This window comes from Lissotriton helveticus, chromosome 4_1 (assembly GCF_964261635.1).
Source record: "Lissotriton helveticus chromosome 4_1, aLisHel1.1, whole genome shotgun sequence".
Lineage (NCBI taxonomy): Eukaryota > Metazoa > Chordata > Amphibia > Caudata > Salamandridae > Lissotriton > Lissotriton helveticus.
The window spans coordinates 1,823,261,174-1,823,274,417 of record NC_136063.1 but is presented as its reverse complement, the minus strand read 5'-3'; the positions used below and the strand labels follow the sequence as shown (position 1 = coordinate 1,823,274,417).

At 48.7% G+C, this 13,244-nt stretch overlaps 1 protein-coding gene across 4 annotated transcripts in view; it reads right to left on the bottom strand.

Annotated features, from left to right (window-relative positions):
- Window positions 1-13,244, bottom strand: part of SRPX2 (sushi repeat containing protein X-linked 2) — a 454,362-nt gene that overhangs the window by 131,945 nt on the left and 309,173 nt on the right. For all 4 annotated transcript variants that reach the window (XM_078688454.1, XM_078688455.1, XM_078688457.1 and 1 more), the window contains one exon: window positions 11,950-12,071. In XM_078688454.1, the coding sequence (XP_078544580.1) occupies window positions 11,950-12,071 (122 nt within the window). The remainder of the gene's footprint in view (window positions 1-11,949; window positions 12,072-13,244) is intronic.

Here is a 13,244-nt window from a genome sequence, read left to right as displayed (position 1 = left end):
GAGGGGATGAGAGGAATGCCCCTTGATGGGTAGCAGAGGTAATCCCACCCCTGGACCTGCCCGGTCTTGCAATCAGCAGCTCCTGGCACCTTCCCTTCCCCTGACCTAGCAAGAGTGTCTGCTCTCCCTTATTCCTTCGACTTGAAGAACCATATTGCAGTTTTCTCCCACAGAGGCAGACTATCAACTCTAATGCCTGGGTCCTCTAGGCAGTTTCAGGCTAACAAATAGTTTTTTTTGGGTCATTAAAATCCTCCCAGTTGGCGAGTTGCCCCTCCCCCCTTAGTCATTTTCTAACTGCGCCCCTTAGACCTTTAAACACATCATGGACAACTTGCTTGGTGCCAAAAAAGGTTTCATTTTATTAAACACTTAAACATTCATACATTTGCTTCTCATGGTGATACATAACATTATTGTTGCCTCATTTAGTGATTTGCCATTGTGGCTCATGCAGTCCATTTTGGTTGTAATCTGCTCTTCTGATCAGATCACTTTCTGGAGGGGGCCCCAAATACCACGGATACTGTTGCCAAGGGGTTAGGCTTCAACTTGCTACCGACTTGTTGGATGTCCGTCCAGACTTGCCATGGCCGCAAGTGCCGTCCCGCTTGCCTTCAGTGCCCTCTTGGCCCCTCCCTGCTTTTCCGGGTTCCGGCCATGTGGCATCCCAAGGACCACATGCGATCATCTTATCTAGCCGGCCTGCGGCTGAGTTCTACCTCTCTCTCTTTTGGTACCCCTGCCGTTAGTCATCCCAAGGGCCCTGCAGGAGCCTTCCATCTACTCTCTCTGTGGCTACTGGCCACTGTTTGCTCCCTCAGTGTCCCTGCTGTGAGGCATCCCAAGGACACTGCGTGAGCCTTCCATCTACTTCTATTGATTCCTATTCCTTTCCTATCCTTCTAGGTTGTCTTCCGCCACGCTACCTACGGTCTCCCCGATCGGAGGGAGCTCCCCCCTTGCTCCCCTATTCTCTCCCCTTGCTTACGATAAACCCAACTGCTCTAATACCCCCACAATGTTTAGCAGGAACATATCCATCCCCACCTCTGTTAGGTGCACACCATCCTCGAGGTGGTAGCCTGACGCTCTAATATTCATGAAGCTGTGCCTTACGAATCCCCAGCCATTAGCCCTTCAGTGGAGAAGTGTGGCTCACTGGTTAGAGGAGGCAGACCCTGAAGCAGAGGTCAGACCCGGGACCAGGGTTCAATTCCAATATAAAGAATAAGAGGAAACCATCAGCTCCCTGGTTTAATGAGGAGCTGAAATCCCTACGCAATGCACGCCGACAGGCAGAAAAGAAATGGCGCAGATACTATTCAGAGCTGGATAAAAAACTGCTGAAAGCGGATCAGGCAAAATATAAAGGAGCTATTGCCAAAGCTAAGGCACTCTTTTATGCCACTACTATTCTTCAGTCACCTAACAGTACTAAAACCCTTTTACTATCATAAGGGATCTCTCACACCCCACCTGTATGAGTAATAAGGTGGTTGCAACTCAAGAACTATGTGACGAGATTGCGATCTATTTTGAGGAAAAGATTGCTAAAATTGTGGGGGGGGCTGAAGGAGGAAAGGGCTAGCTGCAAAGATGCAGTGGCACAGATAGAAGAAGAGGAACCTCTACCAATACTGTCATCATTGGAAAATGTCACCCCTCTTACAGAGGAGCTCTTTTTTAGTTTGGCCCATAATGTGTCATCAGGGTCGCCTTTAGACCCCCTTCCGCATGGGATCTGGAAGGAATATGGGACAGAGCTGTTTTCCTGGATGCATCAGATCTGTCGCCAATCCCTTGAGGAAGGCATAGAGCCGGAAGCATGGAAGCAGGCAGTGGTTACCCCCCTGCTTAAAAAGCCTTCGCTGGACCCTACTATTCCGGCGCACTTCAGACCCATATCCCTCCTGCCCTACCCGATAAAAATCGTGGAAAAGGTGGTCAGTAGGTCCCTGTCAGGATATCTGGAAGATAACAGCCTATTGGACAAGGACCACTTCGGCTTCCGCCCAGGCCACGGAACAGAAACTGCACTGGCAACCATGTTGGGCACCCTTCGAATGCGAGCCGACAATGGCAACTCCTCAGTCTTGGTGCTGTTGGACATGTCGGCCGCATTCGACACGGTTAGCCATGCAGTTCTGCTAAGTAGGCTGGAAAAACTGGGCGTGAAGGGCAAGGCCTTTAGGTGGATACAATCCTACCTGACAGACAGACAACAGGTGGTGACCCTAGCACCCTTTTCATCTCCCAAGTCTCTGGTCTGTCATGGAGTACCTCAGGGCTCCTCGATCAGCCCTATTCTTTTTAATCTTTATTTGCAGCCTCTGATCCCCATGATTAAATCCTATGGAATAGATTTGATAAATTACGCCGACGACACCCAACTGGTGTTCTCCTTAGAAGGAAGACAGGCAGTGACCATGGAGACCTTTCAGAACTGCATGAGCAGGGTCTCCAGGTGGCTGAAAATAAACTCCCTCCAATTTAACGAGGGGAAGACGGAGGTAGTATACTGCTCGTCAGCTAAACTGAGTCAGCAACATTCCTATGAGATCAGTTAAGACCGTGCGCAATCTAGGGGTACTGTTTGATGCGGATCTCCAAATGACCTCGCAGACCAATAAAACCACCAGTGTCTGCTTTGGACTGCTGAAAGCGCTCAGACAGATTTTGCCCCTTCTACCTGATGAGTCTAGACCGCTAGTGGTTAGGAGTGTGATCCTGGCCAGACTGGACTACTGTAACTCTCTATATCTAGGGGCCCCCTTATACATCTTACAGGGGCTCCAGAGGGTCAGGTCTATAGCGGCCAAGATGGCACTTAAAAGACCTCGCAGTTCTTCCACTACGTTGGCGCTCAGAGACCTACACTGGCTGCCAATCGGGAGCAGAGTCGCTTTCAAGTCCCTATGTATTGTGTACAGAGCCCTGCACAACAAGGGACCTATTCCTTTACAGGAAAGGCTCACCTGGTATAAGCCTACCAGGTCCCTGCGCTCCTCTAGCCTGGGTTTGGCAGCAAAAACCAGGATCAGGAGATCGAGGATGGGAGGCAGAGCTTTCTGCACTTCTGCATCTAGGCTGTGGAAGGAGCTCCCCCAGAACATCAGGCAAATTGACACCCTGTTGGTATTCAGGAAGAGCCTGAAAACATAGCTGTTCGCCAAAGTTTAATCCCCTTGATTCAATCTAATAGTTCCGGCGGTTGTTTTATATGACATGACAGCTAGTGTATTGTTGTTCCATCTGACTACTTTTCTGTTTGGGCGCCAGGATACCCGTAGGGTGACAGTTGCGCGTTATAAATAATAAATACAATACAATACAATACAATTCCCGTCGCGGCAGGGTCTTGAGCCCAAATGTCCATGGACTCGATAATTCTCGCTTCGTGCCTACTCGAATAACGGGTTCACACTCTGCAACTCTGGGCAATAGCTTGCTTAATCTCCACTACGGCCCCCCCGCGGGGGGATGCCTGGCTTTCACCTTGGGGATGCCCAGTACGGGTTATCTCACAGGGAAAAAGCCAGGACGGGTTCCCAAAGCAAGTGCCTTGAGACCTTGCGGTGATAAAGCGCTATATAAGAACCTTTGACATTGACATTGACATATCTTTGACATAGTAATATTTAGCTTGCGTCTGGATCTCTCCGCCACCCCAGGTCTATCGCCCCCTCCAGGACTTCCGCACTATTATCTCCGATAAGATCATTTCTGCGGGACGCACCAGTTTTGCCAGAACCGCCAAGTCCACCTGCATGGTCATTAGCAGGGCCCTCCTGCCCAGCGCAGCCAGGTCGTTACCTCACAGGTGGACTATTACCGCGTTCGGCTTGCCACCTCTCCCTAGTGCATCTTGCACTGCGGGTAACAGTTGGTCCCATTTCATCCCAGACCGGCCCATCCAGACCACCTCGGTGTCCCTCAGCCAGATCCCCCCGAATTTGCATCTGGCCGCTGCCCACTGTTGTGCCCGCATGACGTAGGAATGTCCCACGAACCATACCGTTCTGTGCTGCGTGGTCAGACCTATACAGGGGGAGGAGGGGGGAGAAAATCCCTGCTCAATATGCGGTGGGGCCTATGTACCGTTTAAACGCGCCCGATGCCCAACGCCCTTGATTTGGCCCCGCCTCCGTGGTCGCGGCCCCGATCCTGGAATGGGACCCGAATGCCCTGGGTGGGAGTACAGCCACCCCCAGGGCCTTCCTCCTCACAGCTATGAATTGGAAACGGCTAAGGAATGTCCCCTCCTCATGTCTGAACAGCGGCCCTTCTCTAGTTTCCTCAGTTGCCATGTATCTCCGTAGCAGATATACCGCGCAGCATGATTTCTCCCTTATGCAATGCAGTCTGGTCCACCTCCCTTTGCCCGCTTGGTCTGTCTTAGACCTCCGCAGCAGGATGTCCATGTGGCCTTCCCCGAAAATAACGTCCGTTCAGCGTATGCATGCCATTCCTGCGTCCCTTGCCGCTGGAGCCACCAGTTTTCTCATTCTGTATGCCCCAAAGAAAGCTAGTGCGAAAATTGCCCTGACAAGCATGGCTTTGTTCTCTGATAAGAATAACTCCCCAAGGGGCCCTAACATTTTCTGTAGTACTTGGAAATGAATGGACCTTCTTGCATCCTGACTTGCCTTCTGCATTCTGCTCCACCCTTTCAATGCCATCCTGCATTGAAAACTCCTGGTAGGGTCCTGCCCTGACACCATCTTTGTGTAGTACACCACTGTGATCAGATGGGTCTGGGCCCAAGATTTTGTCTTACCCGCTCTGAAAGACCAATCTATGAAACCCAGGACCTCGCTCTACCCCACCGGCTGATCATTTGTTAGCCCAGTAGCTGCAAAAAATGTCGCCCAGCACTTACTGTAATGGTGCATTGTCTCTGAGGCCAGTGTATGTTCCAGCATCACTTCTAAACCAGCTCTACACATGACCATACTTCCTCCGGCACCAGGGTAATCCCTTGGTCTGCATTCGGAGCGAGGTCTCGGAAACTTGCCCACTAAAAATGAGAAATGGCATCCCCAACTGAGTTGTCTATTCCCTGGACATGTCATGCCCTAAGCGTTATAGTTGCCCTCAGTTGGCATTGTACCAATCTTAGTACCAGGCCGACGTGCATGTTGCCTTTCCCGTGTTGATTGCCTGCACTACTATCTGGTTGTCAGACCACAGAGTTATCTGCCTATTTGCTAGCTGCTCTGCCCAGATGTGTAAAGCCACTACTATGGGGAATAGCTCCAGCAGCAAAATGTTCGCTGTGGCCACTGCTTGTTTCCAGGCTTCTGGCCATGACCCTGCCGCCAATGCCGTCCCTAGGATGGCCCCAAAACTGACGCCCCCAGCAGCGCCCGTGCTCGAGCTGACTCGCTGGTACCCGTGGCTCGCGCCACACTAGGGTGTCGTCGAACTCGGTCAAAAGGATACCCACTGTTCTAGATCTGCCTTTACCCCTTGCGTTAAGCGGAACCTGTGGTGTTTTTGCATCAATCTCCTGGTCAGCTATGCCAGCCTTCTTGTGAATGCCCACCTTGCTGGGATCACCCTGGTGGCGTAGTTCAGTTTCCCCAGCAACTGCTGCACCTCGCCTAGCGTGGCCTTCCTTTGTAGCTTCAGCCTACCCATGATCTCTTTGAGCTCCGCTACCTTGTCGGGTGGTAATCTGCATGTCCCTGCAACCGTGTCTAGTTCAATCTCTAGGAAGGACAGTTTTGTGGTCAGGCCCTCAGTCTTGTCTTGTGCAATCGATATCCCTAGTTCCTGTGCCAGTGCTGTGAAACTCTGCAGGAGGTGGGCGCAATCGCCTGTGCTTCCCCCGCCGACAAACAGGAAATCATCTAAGTAATGGACCCGACCCCCTCACGGGGCCTGTCTCCCTACTTCCCTCTCTAGGAAACTGTTAAATGCAAAAGATATTGAGAACCCCATTGGCAAGCATTTCTCATAGTAATAATTTCCATCTAGCTGAAAACCTAGCAAATGGTAGCTGTCTGGGTGGACCGGCAGGAGTCGAAACGCTGACTCAATGTCTTATTTGGCTAGTAGGGCTCCCCGCCCTTCCTGCTGTATCAGGTCTACTGTGTTGTCTACTGGTGCATAGGCCACTGAGCAATCATCCTGCTCCAGCCAGTCGTTGACGGACTGCCCTTGAGGTTGAGACAGGTGGTGTATCGGCCTGAATTTCCCTTCCTCCTTCGTGGGTACCACTCATAGTGGGGAAACCATCAAGTTCTCCAGCGGGGTGGAGTTGAAAGGGCCGGCCACACGCCCCAGTTGGATCTCCTTACCTACCCTGTCCCATGCTATGTCTGGGTTTTCCCATACCGATTTCACGTTATGGCTCTCCAGTGCCCCCTTGGGACCTTTGTAGGGTACTGTGAAACCTTGTGTGAAACCTTCTGCCAACTTTTGTCTGTCTGCTGCCTTAGGATACTGACCAGCCTGCTGGTTTTTATCGGGATTGGTAGCAGCTGCCCGGTGCCGTTCACCCCTGGCTCCCCGTCTGCGGGGGCCTGCTCACTACTTTTTGGTGCCGGGTCTTTCTTTGCCCGCTCCTGTTCCCTGGTCTTGCTTGCAGGGGACCGCGGAGTGGTTTCTCCTGCAAGCCCCACATGCATGTTTGAACCTGCATCCTGCCCCCCATTTACAATCATCTTTGTTAAATTTCCAGCATGGTTTCCCCGATTTGGTAGTTCCCTGGCTCTTGCCCTTAAACCATTGGCCTTCATATTTGCCCATATTCCCATAGGGGCGAAAATTGCTATCCCTGGAACTGAGGCCTTCCCTGGCTGCCACCATGTGTGTTGCGAAACCCTCCATGTCCTGCCAGTCCCATTCAATCACTAGCCAGGTTTGCATCTTCTCCCTGAAACCCTTGCCGTATTTCAACCATGCCTACCCCTGATATTTCAACTGAGCCTCATGCACCTTCTGCTAGTACAAAATGTGTGCCGCCGTGCCCAGGGGGAATTTCTCCACAAAAACGCAGGCCAGGGTCCTGAATGATTTTAACCAATTCTCAATTCAAAAGAAATGAAATAAAAATAGGTATTTATAAAGCGCACGGCTACTTCACAGAGTGTCCCGAAGCTAAGGACTATGAGATAATAGGCAACCACGGCCCAGAGGCCAGTCTACCCATGGAGGACTATTGCTGAAACAGCCAGGTTTTTAACTGTCTCCTAAAGGAGAGCAGATCCTGGGCTTGCCTAAGATAAAGAGGCAGACGGTTCCATGCATGGGCAGCATGTACTTGAAAGGAGCGACCGCCGGTCTGGAAATGGGCACATTTCGGAATAAGCATTAGAGCATGACCTGAGGTCCTCAACGCACATTTTGGCTCATAGTGCTAGACCCTTCTCCTGAGATATACAGATCTTTCTCGTGAGATATACAGCTTCTGTGCCATGAAATTGTTCTATCTACCCTGGACTTGCGCCTCTCCCTCCTATCATCGTCCTTTTTGTCCTGTACTGTCAGGTCTAAGCCTGCCTGGCATACCTCTAGCAGGGAGAAGATGTCTATAAACTCCTTCCTCTATATCCTTTCTTTCACAGCTAGCGGGATGAGATTGGCCAACCCCAGGAGTTTGTGGTTGAGGGAGGATTGCTCAGGGAAGGGCGCAGGTAAGCACTGGCCGGTTTCCCTTTCGGGTCTATACCCTTCCCTGTGGCCCCGCCTTCGCTTGCTTTGCTGGCCCCCCTTGTGCAGCCTCCTCTGGTGATTCCCCCTCACCCTGTTGTGCCATTTGGGGGTCCTGATTCTCTTTGCCTGCTGCCCTTTTTGTGCCTCCCTTTGAGCCTGTTTCTTGCCCCATCTCCTTGCTGCCTCCTTGGCCTCCTGAGGCCCATGTTGGACCTACTCCAATGGGAAACTCTCGGTTGCAACAGTGAAGTAGTAAATCTTCAGTTGGACAATAGTCCACCCAGCGAAGAATTATGCGGGTGTTATTACCACTGCCATATAACCTCTAAGGCAGAACCAGACTAACTATTTACCAAAGAGGCACACACCTGTACTAAGAGCGATTGTAATAATGGCCTAGAGTAAGTCTAACAAGGGAGAAATTTGACCCAATGACCATCTACATACTATGTAGCTGCACCTCTAGTAAGGAGAAAAAGAATCAATTGCAAATACACCCATGTACTATCACTTTCTGGAAGAAGAAACCTTTAGTTAATAAATAACCTCTGCGTCATGGGCATGAGTATAACAATAAATTGATTTCACTGCATAAGGTTTACTCATCAAACTTGGCATGGGACGGTGATGATGACACAGTAACACAGATACCAATGAGAAACCAGTATACATATCAGTATGATTGTGGGATATTAATGTAAATTATAGACAGAAGTGTGAGAGTGGATTGGAACTGAGCGATGTAGTAGAAGCGTGGGCTGTGCAGGGGAAATAAGTGTCTAAAAGGAATAAGGAGACGTGTTCATGGAGGCATAGAGGCAGAATGCCAGAGTTCAAAGTGCTCTTGAAGTTTTCAGTAGTAGAGTCTATCTTTACTGAGCATGTGGGACTGGAACTTCAGCACCTTTGGTGGGAAAGAAGACTGAATTTAAAATCTGCCACAAACAGAAACTGAACTTAAAAACAAATGTAAATGTTGTGTGTAGAAAATGTGCCCTTTCTGCAGGGTCACTCCCAATTTTTTTTAGCTTTTTGCTGACCCCTGTTTTTTGCTGGCTATAGGACTCTGGGCCCTTTAATCTTGCTCACCACTGGTAAATGGCATTTGTTCCTCCTTTCAACATGGTAAAAGTGGTATACTCCTTATTGGCATATTTAACTTAACTGTAAATTCCTAGCATATGGCACCCACAGTGTAGCCTAGGCCTGTAAGATAAATGTCACCAGTGTGCTGCAGTGCTCATTGTGCCACCAACGGCAGTGACAATGCAAACATCACTTCAAACCTGCCACCGGCAGCATAGCTGTGCAGGTTTAAATGCAAATTCAACCTGCCAAAATAACCCCTTTTGACAGACCTAAAATAAATAAATGTAAGCCACCTGTAAGTAAGCCTTTCCTGTCCATTAAGGCAAGGTGAATGATAATCTAAAGTAAGAAATCTAAAGGTTAATGAAAAACATATCCTTACAGTGACTAGCATTGAAAAGCTATTCTAACTGTAGAACGATTGGCTGTTTTATAGGGAAGCACTGGAAACAATTTTAAGTTTAATAAAAGCTATCCCGTCTAGGAAAAAGCAAGAGAAATATTTCAAGGGCTCTTTAATAGTTCGACCAAATCCAATTTCATGATAAAGTCAAATTTTGTCTAACTATTACATAAAAGATACGTTGGTTACCTTTTGGCTGCCTAAAGCTTCAGGAAACATTTTTGCAAGTATTCAGCTAACACCTGACAGTTTGATAGCTCCCCTGTGGTGATGTGTGAACTGCTCCACGGACAGGGAAATGGGCACTGGGTGTCGAGCAGAGCTATCCTCCCCTTCACAGGATGGCCTGGGGGCTGTGCCCAGATCCCTGGTGCACTTCAAAGGGACCTCCCCTGTTACAGGAATATGTAGCTCACACTTGGGCCTTCCTCCCGTTTTGTCCTTTTACTCAGCCAGGCACCAACCCCAGTGGAAAGGGGAGTTGCCCCAGAACTGGTTTAGAGTGATCATCGGGGTGGGGCTATGAGCATTCTCTTTGACATAAGAGTATGCTCAAGTATTATTTGAATGTGTCATACTGCTTTACAGGTCTGCTGGAGTTTTTTATATGCAAAAACAACAGTTGACGGAGCATTGTTCTGCATTCTGTCCATCAACTGTTGTTTTTGCATTAGGCACCCCGAGTGGGACGGGTATGCTCAGACGTGAGTCCCATGCTCTCCACACCACTGGAGTCAAGCTATCCTAGCTGATGATGGCTGAGAGCCAGAAACCGGTCCTAGGATGCTTGATTCCATTCCAGGGAAGACGTGGCTTGGCATTTCGGGCTGGACTGTTCCCATGAGGCACAGGGTCATGGCTGATTTGCATATGGCCATGTCTGAACTGGGTTGGTGTGGTGAGCAAAAAAACGATGGATTTGGGCCCAGATCTCTGTACTGGGGTGAATGTATTACATTGTTCTGCATTCTGTCCATCAACTGTTGTTTTTGCCTTTGTCACCCCGAGTGGGAAGGGTATGCTCAGACGTGAGTCCCGTGCTCTCCACACCACTGGAGTCAAGCTATCCTGGCTGAGGACGGCTGATAGCCAGAAACCGGTCCTAGGATGCTTGATTCCGTTCCAGGGAAGACGTCTGAGCACACCCATCCCACTCGGGGTGACAAATGCAAAAACAATTGATGGACAGAATGCAGAACAATGTCATACATTCACCCCAGTACAGAGATCTGGGCCTAAATCCATTGTTTGTCCCTTGCTCAGTTTGCCACTGGATTCAAGATAGCCTGGCTGATGAGGATTATGAATCCGAAACCGGTCCCAGAATGCTTGTTTCCGGTCCAGGGAAGACATGGCTTGGCAGTTCGGGCTGGACTGATCCCATGAGGCACAGGGTCAAACTGATTTGCATATGGCCATGTCTGAACTGGGATGACAGAGTGAGCTAAAGAATGGTGATGGATTAAACCCAGATCAGTTGACTGGGGGTGAGTGTATCGCTGAGTTTTTTTATATGACATTTGAGATGTACTTCAAAGAGGCTTCCCCTGTCACATCCATATTTTAGCAGAGTCCTTATTTTGTCCTGGCAGCAAGTCAGGCTACAATCACAGTGGGACTCTTTTACACATTACAGTGTCACAGCCTGTTTGACAGGTCTGCTGGGTTTACATCTGAGGTGCACTTCAAAGGTGGTAAACAAATTGTCAAAACACTTTGTGTATCCACTGCCTGGTTGCTGAAAGCTCAGTTTTGATTTTACCAGACGTCTGTCTCTAAACTTGTTGTGGGTACAGGGCCTGACTAAAAGTGGATTTTAGTGTTAGATGTTGAAGGGTAATCAGGATTTGCATTGTACACTCCCCCTCCCCACCCCCACACACCGAACCCTCAGAGCTCAAGTACAGAGTGGCCGAAGACTTTGGACATCTTTAAAATGTCCTAAGTGGGCAGGGTTAGCCCTGTAAACATAACCCCATTGGTCCTTGGGCCGAAAGCATGAAACATTCTTCCATTCACATCAAAGAAGCTAACCTTGCATCTTTCGGAAAGCTTCTTAAAACCTGGCTTTTCATTCAACCTTGAGTGTTTATTTCTCGATGGAACAGACTTTCTTTCGGTTTCACTGTTTCTTAGCACTGAGGTGCCTTTTTGGGTGGTTGTCGGACCATAGCACATGCCCTTAGACCCCTGCAGCATGGGACACGGGAAGGGGGATGCGTTCCCAACCCTTCATGGGGCCCCCATTCAACCCAGGACTAATAATTTTCGATCAGATTTTGGAGACTCAGATTCTTCACATAATGGGGGGACTTTATTTTGAGTTACACCACTGCTGTATTTTGTAATAGGTGGAAAAAAAGTGCGAATGATACAACATCAGACGAATGGATGAAGAAGACTGTCTGAAAGCCCTAATAAGTAAGTGTCGTGACGTGAAGTGTTTGACGCACATCGCAGAACACGACAGTAAGTCTATTTCATATATCTTTATAAACATATTTACTAAAAATCAAAACGGTCTTGGCTAACGCCAGATCTAAAAATGCTACTTACTCAACATACACATATTCACATAACGTCATTGCCGCGCTTCTGGTCTTGGTAACATGAATTAGCTGCTCTCAAACAAAGGACAACGAACGGCATGAATGGAACTCTAATGATAACCTTGCGTCTGTTCTATTTGAAGGATAATAACATATCATTTCTTGCAGCTTCCGTAACCCGAGGTTCTCATGGTGACGGGCCGGACCATGCTGCCTGTGAAGGCCGCGTGCCCAGTGCTTGCTTACCTTGCACGCGCACAATGAACTTGCAGCTGCCTCTGTTTTGGGCTCGGTCGTGAGCGATGTACCGGATCAAGTGTTCGCCCTCTTTCAGTTCAGATCCAGGATCCGGACCTCGCAGCATCACCCTAAAGTTTTACATTACAAATAGGAAGTGTGAGCATGTAGAGAATATTCTTTACACACCAAGCATTTGTATACATTCCTACACCCATTTCCTTCCACAGACCTCGCTCTACCAGCCTGGGGAGTCTGTGCTTGGAAGGTCCCAAGTTTGCAAATTGCACTTGAGGAAAAATGCATTTTTCAGTAGGATGAGTAAAATACTGTTTTCTGTACAAGTGTACTGGTGAGCCCCCTGGAGAAAAGGACAGACCCTACGCAGGGCAGTAAAGCAGAGGTGTGCGTAATTTGGTTCCTCAACATAGGATTAACCTACAACAATGTTTTTCAATAACTGTCCATATTTGTTTGACATTGTGATCGCAGATTTATCAATAAAGATTAAAGTTTATTTACAGATGTTTAAGTTAGCATAAGCATGCCGCAAAACTAATTTACTTTTAAAAATGACGAATTGCAACTTCTATGTGTGCTGCACAAAGCAGCACACATAGGGGCATATGTACAAGCCTCTATTGCCACAGGAACGTCACTTTTTGTGGCCTTCCCTTATGTACAAGGCAGCGTTAAGCCACTTAATGTGGCTGAACGCGCCTTAACTCTGCCTTGTACACAAGGCACCCTTTCACGCTAGGTTTAGCCTGAAAGGGGCGTGCAGTGGGTGTTGTGGTGGCGTTCCACCGCAATACCCATTGTATTTGACGCTGCCCCCTTTGTACAAGGGTGGCGTACATAGGAGGCAGCGTCAACTTTAAGACCAGGAAGCCCCTGGTCTTAATGCATTATTTCTCCTCATTTTTCCATGAGTACTACCTTGTGCAGCACCCATGGAAAAAGCAAAATGCCATGGTTTGTTTATGTACAGGAAGGTGACCCTTCCTGTACATAAACCAGCCTTTTTTTTAAATGCCATTTTGTAACTTTCATGTGTGCTGCATGAAGCAGCACACATGAAAGTTACAAAATGGCATTTAAGGATTGGTTATGTACAGGAAGGGATACCTTCCTACTCATAACCAATCCTACCCACCACACAGACACCCTTGCACTCTGGTGCAAGGGTGCCTGCATTGGCGCTACGTTGTGAAACTTAGCGTCATCGCAGGGGAAAACACAAGGCTGCACTACATCCTTGTAAATATGGTGCAGCCTTGCGTTTCCGAAGTGGTGGAGCGTGT